General features: G+C 39.8%; 1 protein-coding gene across 1 annotated transcript; it reads left to right on the top strand.

Annotated features, from left to right (window-relative positions):
* The first annotated feature begins 1,598 nt into the window (after positions 1–1,598).
* On the top strand, positions 1,599–8,670 carry LOC139395892 (oocyte zinc finger protein XlCOF22-like). Its single transcript, XM_071143204.1, has 5 exons — positions 1,599–1,712; positions 2,182–2,439; positions 2,536–2,574; positions 4,211–4,456; positions 6,192–8,670. Exons 2-5 carry the CDS (start codon positions 2,409–2,411, stop codon positions 7,205–7,207), a joined length of 1,332 nt encoding a protein of 443 aa, XP_070999305.1. The 5' UTR covers positions 1,599–1,712; positions 2,182–2,408; the 3' UTR covers positions 7,208–8,670.
* Positions 8,671–10,231: the final 1,561 nt, after the last annotated feature.

Genomic DNA, 10,231 nt, shown 5'->3' with positions numbered 1-10,231 from the left:
AAAATGTGTACTTTGTGTCTAATGTGAATGAATGTTTTGTCAAGGATTAGCTACCTGATCTACTGAAATGAGATGATTGACCAAGAAAAAAGTGGTTTGCTGATGTCAACGTTTTGAAGAAAGTGCCCCGTGGGTGGTGGGGTTGTGGTATGGGCAGGTTTAAAGCTACGGATAACAAACACGATTGAATTTTTTCGAGACGGGATTCTGAGGCACATTGTCATGCCATTCATCTGCCGCCATCACCTCATGCTTCAGCATGATAATGCACGGCCCCATGTCGCAAGGATCTGTACACAATTCCTGGAAGCTGAAAATGTCCCAGTTCTTCCATGGCCTGCATACTCACCAGACATCTCACCCATTGAGCATGTTTGTGATGCTCTGGATCGACGCGTACAACAGCGTATTCCAGTTCCTGCCAATATCCAGCAACAAGAGGAGTTGGACAACATTCCACAGGCCACAATCAACAGCCAGATCAACTCTATGCAAAGGAGATGTGTCACGCTGCATGAGGACAATGGTGGTCACACCAGATACCTACTGGTTTTCTGATCCTTGCCCCTACCTTTTTTTATTTAAGGTATCTGTGATCAACTGATGCATATCTGTCTGTATTCCCAGTTGTGAAATCCATAGATTAGGGCCTAATTTATTTCAGTTGACTGATTTCCTTACATGAACTGTAACTCAGTAAAATATTTTAAATTGTTGCATGTGAAGTTTATATTTTATTATGTGCGCTAAACAAAACAAAAATATATATATACATTTTCCTTAAAGTTTATATATTTTCCTTGTCTCATCGCGCACCATCGACTCCTGTGGTGGACCGAGCGCAGTGCGCGCTAACCAAGGTTGCCAGGTCCACGGTGTTTCCTCCGACACATTGGTGCGGCTTGCTTCCGGGTTGGATGGCGCTGTTTTAAGAAGCAGTGCGGCTTGGTTGGGTTGTGTATCGGAGGACGCATGACTTTCAACCTTCGTCTCTCCCGAGCCGGTACGGGAGTTGTAGCGATGAGACAAGATAGTAGCTACTCAACAATTGGATACCACGAAATTGGGGATAAATAAATTTAAAAAAAATAAATAAAACGTTTTATATATTTTTGAAGTACTAATGTTAGTGTCTGCACGACAACAACAACAAATGATTAAATACATGTAATATTGCCCTTAAACCGTTCAATTGAAATACTTTAGAATTCCATCCATTCCTTCTGGGGAGTGCCAATGGCTTCAAAGCCTCTCATTGGCCAATACATAGAAAATGCAATCGATGGGCCATATACATCAATGGGGATGAAAGTATTTGTGGATAGCAAATTAATAGTGTTATTATTTGACATTTTCAGGATGGGAAAAACTATTTCAGTGGCAACATAAACGACTAAAACCAAATAGAAAGTATGTAGAAAATATATGTAAACAGTCAGGCCCCCATTGTTTTTGTTATAATGTTTAATCATAAGAACACAGCATTAGTCATGTTAAAATGTAGCATTTAAGGAAATTTGCTTAAAAACTGAAAAATTCCCCTCCCGTTTCATGACTGCGAAATGCGCGTCCCCGACAGCGGAAGTTGCAGACAGAGCCCGTTGGTAAACCGGTAAAAAAAGATAACCGTGGTGGAGCGGAAAAATTGCTTTTACGTGGAATAAAACAGCTATATGTATGTATCTCGAGTTCTTATTCCCCAATATTCAAAGGTATTTATGTTAGTTTTGGATTACGCCGTTTCAACTAGAAAACATTGGTAACAGCTAGCTAGCAAGCTAAATTAGCTAGCTAAGCAACGTTAGCATTTCGTAAGTACCTGATAAACAGGCCAAGATTGTTAGCTAACTGGTTAGCTAATCCTAACAGCGCAGTTATCTTTTCTACCACAAACTGAGTATTAAATATGAACACAAATATAGCCATAATACCAACCTTAATGAAAAGACCAGCCAACTAGCTGGCTGAGCTAACGTTACCAATTAACTAACGTTATTATGTTAATGTTTAACTCACTTCATGCTAACTAACTCGCAAACTTCGCTAGTAACGCTAACTATTACGCTAGTTTGTTTATTGGGGTTTCCACTATTTGAAGCCCTCACATTGAACAGAACAGACATATAACAATGTCTACATGTTACCATGCTCTAAAAAAAATATGATCTTACTCTTCCATAGATCCCTCTATCTGCCGACCTCTCTTTGTGACTAGAACTGCCTGAACAGCGAGAGTGTGTGTGTTTCGGACCAGGGTGACTGTGTGTGAAGAATACACTCTGTGTTTGCGAGGCCCTGTAGGTAACTCCTCCAGACCCCAGAGTGAGGATTGTGTGTGACAATGGGGGACATCAGTGATCTGGACAGACGGATAGAACAACTTAAGCGTTGTGAACTCATCAGGGAAAATGAAGTCAAAGCACTGTGTGCCAAGGCCAGGTAATTAAACACAAAGGCCATATTACTTTACATTTTTCATACTATCTAAATCTTCATCACTAAGCCTGTCGTTTGTACGTTACTCTCCTCTACCAGAATCTCCCTGTAACACAGAGGGTGGATTCTCCAGTTTCTGTGAGTATTTTCAGAATAGAAGACACCTTGATTACTTTGTAGATCTGCCTAGACTGCCATTTATTTGCACTTCCCAATCTGAGCCCTCATGTTACGTGTAATGTTGGCTGGCTGAATACATTAAGGTGGGAATGTAAACACTAGGCTTTAGAACACCAGTTAACTGTAAAGTCTAGCTCATACTTGGTCTAACGACATGTTTGTAGGCAATTAGAATGCGACCAGTGTCACTGGTCAAAACAACATTTGATTTATACTCCTGTGGAATGTCTGTAGACCAGTCGCAATGACTGTCACTTTCCTTGTCGCACAGGCGTGAAAAAAGTTTACTTCTCTGCGACTCGCAGTGTCCGTTGATGTGGTTACCGTACTGTCACAGCAACTAGACCAAATCCTCCTATGATGATGCAGTTAAAAAAAAATAATCTCAGAATGACCTACTTTTATTTTGTCACACTATGGCACTAAGCTATTTTCTGTAAGCTCGCCATTACCTTGTAAATAATTATGTTGGTTTATTTTCCTGTAATAATGGATCACAAGTAACTAAAGTTTAGACGTTGTCAGCTATACTCTGGTCATTATTTGAACTGGCTAGACAACGAACCAAAACGTGGTTTAGAAAATAGCTTTTAGTTGCCTGGCTTGCTAGCTTGACATTTACTGAATTAATTTTTAAACGGATGGGTTTTATTGGTGTTAAAATAAAATATGCTATTTAGAGCACTGGGGTGCTGATGTCATGCAGAGGCTGTTTTGTTTATACTTTTTCATAAGTGTATAGTTTGATGTCGGACGACGATAGAATGTTCATGATGTCGCTAAGACAATTGTCTACAGACATGTCGATAGACAGACTGTAAACCTGACTTAATTGTAAATGGCCATATTGGCATTGTTGCATCATCGGTAGGAGAGTTTTGAAATTCCTGATTTTACTGAGATCATGCATGAGCTATACTTTGCTGGTGTCAAACCATTATGAAAACATGATACATGTTTTGAAAGCTGAGAAACGGCCCTTTCAAATTTCAAAACGTAAATCAAATGGTAATCAGTCAAGAAAAAACACCTGTGAAAATGTGCCATACACTTTTTCCCCCCAAACAACTGCAATTTACACTTCCTAATGAAGATAAAGAAACACTTAGAGTATATTGAGTCTTCCTTGTTTTGTATTTAAAATAAGGTTTTATGTTTTTTATAGGTTTTTTATGTTTTTTTTACCTTTTTACCTTTATTTAACCAGGCAAGTCAGTTAAGAACAAATTCTTATTTTCAATGACGGCCTAGTGGGTTAAATGCCTGTTCAGGGGCAGAATGGCAGATTTGTACCTTGTCAGCTCGGAGGTTTGAACTTGCAACCATCCGGTTACTAGTCCAACGCTCTAACCACTAGGCTACCCTGCCACTCCATACCTTTTAACTGCGAATTAGTTACAGCTGTTTTAAACACCGGTGGTATTTTTGTAGAATTTTAGGGAATGTTCTGCGATCAGACACTTTCTTATTTGGATACTATAGTAAATGCATATATGCACCAAAACATATTACAAATGTAATTTAGTCATACAGAATAAAGTGCCAGAACTGTCAAGAAAATAACTTTTGTGTCCGTTTGTTTTTATTACTACAGGCCGACTCAGATTAAGTCTGAAGCCGGTAACATCAACAGTGAGGACAAACCCAGCCTGTCTCTCTCCTTCCACACTGAGTAGAAACCTACAGTCACTGGGTCCTGATTGTGACAGTGGAGCCCAGTTTGCACTGCAGGATCCAGAGATGGCATCAGTGAAGCTGGAAGACTGCAGTCAAACACTGGAGCTGAATGTCAACATTAAAGATGAAGAGGAGGGGAACATTAGGACAACTGTTAGTCATGGTAAGAGCTGGTTCTATCTATAAATTATCTTCATATATTAGACCTCCATAAGTTATGACCAGTCTATTGCTAGGTTGAATTCTGTAATTCTGACATCACACTTCCCTGAACAACTCAAGACTTCCCAGCGAAGCAAAACATTTAAAAACTTGTAACGCCTGCCTTTGCCCACACATTGTCTCAAGAACGTTGAAAATGTTTAATACCCTCAATCACCAAGTTAGGCATACCTCATTTCAAAATAGGCCATGGCATCATCACTGTCAATATTGAATTATAATTTGTTTGCTGCACAGAATATCAGATCTCAACAACGATTGGAGAAGTGTTGAACATAACCAGTAGACTACCACATCCTGATGATTTATATCTGATACATATATATTTAATATGTCAAGTTGTAGAAACATCTCAAGGATGATCAATGGAAACAGGATGCACCTGAGCTCAATTCAAAAGTTTGGGGTCACTTAATACCAGTCTCAACGTCAACAGTGAAGAGGCGACTCCGGGATGCTGGCCTTCCAGACAGTTTTTAGCTGTACTAACATAAATTCAAAAGGGTTTTGTAATGATCAATTAGCCTTTTAAAATGATACACTTGGATTAGCTAACACAACATGCCATTGGATCACAGATGGTTGCTGATAATGGGCCTCTGTTCGCCTATGTAGATATTCCATAAAATATCTGCCGTTTCCAGCTACAATAGTCATTTACAACAATTGTAATGTCTTCACTGTATTTCTGATCAATTTGATGTTATTTTAATGTTTAATATTTCAAGTTGTAGAAACATCTCAAGGATGATCATTGGAAACAGGAAGCATCTGAACTCAATTTTGAGTCTCTTGTTTTTCTGTTTTAAAAAAAAATTAATTTGCTTTGTCATTATGGGGTATTGTGTGTAGATTGCTGAGGATATTTTTTTATTTAGTAAGGCTGTAAAAAAAACATCCCCAGGAAAAACATGTAATCAATTTTAGAATATGGCTGTAACATAACAAAATGTGGTAAATTACTACTAATATCTACATAGGTGTACAGAAGCCCATTATCAGCAACCATCACTCCTATGATCAAAATGCATGTTGTGTTAGCTAATCCAAGTTTATCATTTTAAAAGGCTAATTAATCATTACAAAACCCTTTTGTAATTATGTTAGCACAGCTGAAAACTGTGGTGCTGATAAAAGAAGCAATAAAACGGTCCTTTTTTTAGACTAGTTGAGTATCTGGGTCATTTGTGGGTTCGATTACAGGCTCAAAATGGCCAGAAACAAAGACCTTTCTTCTGAATGCCGTCAGTCTATTCTTGTTCTGAGAAATGAAGGCTATTCCATGCAAAAAATTGCCAAGAAACTGGAGATCTCGTACAAACGCTGTGTACTACCCCCTTCACAGAACAGCGCAAACTGGCTCTAACCAGAATAGAAAGAGGAGTGGGAGGCCCCGGTGCACAACTGGACAAGTACATTAGTGTGTCTAGTTTGAGAAACAGACGTCTCACAAGTCCTGGTTCCTCTCTCGGTTTCTTCCTAGGTTCCTGCTTTCTAGGGAGTTTTTTGTGGCCACTGTGCTTCTACATCTGCATTGCTTGCTCTTTGGGGATTTTAGGCTGGGTTTCTGTTATGCACTTTGACAACTACTGATGTAAAAAAGTGCTTCATAAAATACATTTGATTGGCATGTATATCACACCAGCTGACTGGTTCTTCTGATGTTGTTCACACAGGAGACCATGTTGAGACATTCTCTACATCCAGAGAGCAACAGCAGGAAGATCAGAGAGCTAAGAGGTCTCATCACTGCCCACATTGTGAAAAGATTTTCCCATTTCTATCAAAGCTAAAAATACACCTAAAAATACACACAGGAGAGAAGCCTTACTCCTGCTCTGACTGTGGAAAATGCTTCAAAACATCAACGGTGCTAAAACTTCATCAGAGAACACACACAGGAGAGAAGCCTTTCTTCTGCCCTGACTGTGGAACTAGTTTCTCTCAAGTTTCCCACTTAAAATCACATGAACGTATACATACAGGGGAGAAGCCATACTCCTGCTCTGACTGTGGGAAATGTTTTAAAACATCAAATGACCTAAAAGCTCATCAGAGAACACACACAGGAGAGAAGCCTTTCTTCTGCCCTGACTGTGGAACTAGTTTCTCTCAAATTCCCCACTTAAAATCACATGAACGTATACATACAGGTGAAAAGCCTTATGTCTGCTCTGACTGTGGGGTGAGTTTCTCTCATCTGGGCACCTTAAAAACACACCAACGTATACACACTGGAGAGAAGCCTTACTCCTGCTCTGACTGTGGAAAATGCTTCACAACATCAACTGATCTAAAAGTTCATCAGAGAACACACACAGGAGAGAAGCCTTATTTCTGCTCTGACTGTGGGGCGAGTTTCTCTCATCTGGGCACCTTAAAAACACACCAACTTATACACACTGGAGAGAAGCCTTACTCCTGCTCTGACTGTGGAAAATGCTTCACAACATCAACTGATCTAAAAGTTCATCAGAGAACACACACAGGGGAGAAGCCATACTCCTGCTCTGACTGTGGAAAATGTTTTAAAACATCAAAAGAGCTAAAAGTTCATCAGAGAACACACACAGGAGAGAAGCCTTTCTTCTGCCCTGACTGTGTAAAATGTTTTAAAACATCAACTCAGCTCAAAGTTCATCAGAGAACACACACAGGAGATAAGCCTTACGTCTGCTCTGACTGGAACTAGTTTCTTGCAACTTTCCAACTTAAAATCACATGAACATATATCTATGGATTTCATATTACTGTGCAGGGGCTCAGCCATGGGTGGGACTTGGGATGGCATATAGGCCCACTTGGGAGCCAGGCCCAGCCAATCAGCATGAGTTTTTCCCCACAAAAGGTCTTGATTACAGACAGAAATACTACTCAGCCCCCTCCCAGACAATCCTGCGGGTGAAGAGGTCCTGGGCTGCCGTGGTTACATGTGATCTGCAGTTGTGAGGCCGGTTGGATGTACTGCCAAATTCTCTAAAAGGACGTTAGAGGTGGCTTATGGGAGAGAGATAAATATTGAATTCTCTCCTGCAGTCATCATGACAATTGCACATTCCCTGAACTTGAGACATCTGTGACATTGTGTTGTGTGGTCTTAATGTCCCCCCAGCACAAGGTGCACCTGTGTAATGATAATGCTGTTTTATCAGCATCTTGATATGCCACACCTGTCAGGTGGATGGATTATCTTGACAAAGGCTGAAATGCTCACGAACAGTGATATAAACAAAGTTGTTCACAACATTTGAGAGAAAGTAGCTTTTTCTGTACATGGAACATTGCTGGAGTGTTTTAATTCAGCTCATGAAACCAACACTTTACATGTTTAGTTTATTTACATGTTTATATTTTAGTTCAGTTTACATTGGTAGGCCAATATAATGTAACTTAACATACTAAATGGAGTGGCACGGATGTTTTTGTAATACATAATACGTTTTGCTCAGAGACCAGGTTGTCCTTCGGCAGTATTTTGTGAGAATGAGCTAGTAGACACTAATTAAAAAAATGTGTTGAACCTTTATTTAACTAGGCAAGTCCGTTAAGAACAAATTCTTATTTACAATGATGGCCTAGGAACAGTGGGTTAACTGCCTTGTTCAGAGGCAGAATAACAGATTTTTACCTTGTCAGCTCGGGCATTCGATCTAGCAACCTTTTGGTTACTGGCCCGACGCTCTAACCACTATGCTACCTACCGCCCCTAACATGTATCAGATAGAGATGGTGTGATGATCACTTTTCACCATTAGTTTGGGGGGATTCTTTTACAACTGTATTTAATGATACACAGTTTATGAAATGAATACATGTGTTTATTAATAGTCTTTAAAACTAGATGAGATATTTTAGTTATTGATCATGAATGTGTTGGATAACTGCATTGAAGCAAACTTTATTGATCTGCCAATGAAAAAAAAAGTTACATGAATATGTACTGGTCAACCTCTTCTTCTCTTTAGTATTCAGTTCTTCATATTATATCTGACAGTATGAATGGTTCTTATGGTTGTATTCAGTTCTTCATATTAGATCTGACAGTATGAATGGTTCTTTTGGGCTGAGTGCCTGGAGTGTTTTTGTATGACTACAGTAAGGAGTTCTCTCTGACGCTGTGATGTCACCAGCACATTAAGTACATTCATCTTAAGATTGCCAGGTGAGACAACCACATATCACTATAAATACATTTATCTTCCTCAATGAGTTAGTGTCACATTATTATTATTTCTATTTTGAAAGGGGGGGGGGGGCGATACAAGCTACGACTGAGAAAATACGTTTTGAACTTTCATCCAACTCGGAATTGTAAATTGGGAACTCGGGCCTCTTTCTACAGCTACGACCTGAAGATCACTGACTGACATCATCATGATTCCCTTTTTTCTTCTTCAAGTTCCTAGTTGTCTTGAAACCACCACAAATCCAGAGAATGCCATAATTTGATGGCAAAGTTTGATGACAAAATATGCACACAAATTACTGCCGCGCCACCTTCCTGTTCAAGTGAGCACAGCATAACAAGGTGAGTCCAATAATGTCTTGTATGCTGCTGCATAAATTATGTAATATGCCAGGGAGATGTGTATTCTGTAGCTAAGAAAGTAATAATAAGTGTATGTTGTGTAGTAAGTTGTCAGTAGCCCATGTGCCTCACCCTAATAATTTGGTCTAGTTTCACATCTTAATTTTGCCTACTGTTCTGACTTGGTGGTTGACATGAAGCCTATAACCTGTTTTTGATAAATGTAATCATTGAATATTGTAAGAATTTTCATTGTCTGCATATATGCCCCTTTATTTATCCTACGGTTCTGACTTGGCGTTCAGGGAGAACACTGTAAGAACGGCCCATGTTCTGAATTCTGTTGCTGTACATTTCAAGAGTGCTGAACCAATAGTCATATTGATTACGTCCGTCCTAGCTCGCTCATGAATGTCTTAGTCGAAATTACAGATTGCCTCCTATCCACTTGTCGTCCCCTAATGTTTGTTCATATCAATTGTCAGTAGAAACCACATTTGTTTAAGTAAGTCAGCCATGTTATTTTAAAAGTCAGTAAATGAGGCTGAATTAGCTGTTTCGTTGCCAGACAAGGCTCTGCTGAGCCAGGTGTAGTAGTGGTAAATTGTTGAGACTATGCTGTTGGTCCTAACAGTTTGTGGTCACTGTTATAGTGCAATTAATGTATTGTGAATGTAAGTGGCTTAGCTGGCATGCATCCCTATTATTATTTTTCTTAACTAGTTAAGTCAGTTAAGAACAAATTCTTATTTACAATGAAGGCCTACCCCAGCCAATCCCGACCGATGCTGGGCCAATTGTGCGCTTCCCTATGGGACTCCCAATCGTGGCCGGATGTGATTCAGCTTGGATTCGAACCAGGGACTGTAGTGATGTCTCTTGCACTGAGATGAGGTGCCTTAGACCGCTGCACCACTCGGGAGCCCTTAAAAGGTTTGCGCCCAATGTAGGGCAGGAGTTTGAAGGCACAAGCAGGGAGCCCAGCCAACAGAGAATTGAGAAATATTTTGGTACTCTTCTCCAGTTCTGTTCCTCACTACAAACCTGTCTCGAAGCTCGACGGACAATTTCTTCGACCTCATTGCTTGGTTTTTGCTCTGACTTGCACTGTCAACTGTGGGACCTTAAAAAGACAGGTGTTATCATTTTCCAATCATGTCCAATCATTTGAATTTGCCACAGGTGGAC

Source organism: Oncorhynchus clarkii, unplaced genomic scaffold (assembly GCF_045791955.1).
Source record: "Oncorhynchus clarkii lewisi isolate Uvic-CL-2024 unplaced genomic scaffold, UVic_Ocla_1.0 unplaced_contig_307_pilon_pilon, whole genome shotgun sequence".
NCBI lineage: Eukaryota > Metazoa > Chordata > Actinopteri > Salmoniformes > Salmonidae > Oncorhynchus > Oncorhynchus clarkii.
The sequence above is the reverse complement of the archived record's forward strand: the minus strand, read 5'-3'. Positions and strand labels throughout refer to the sequence as shown.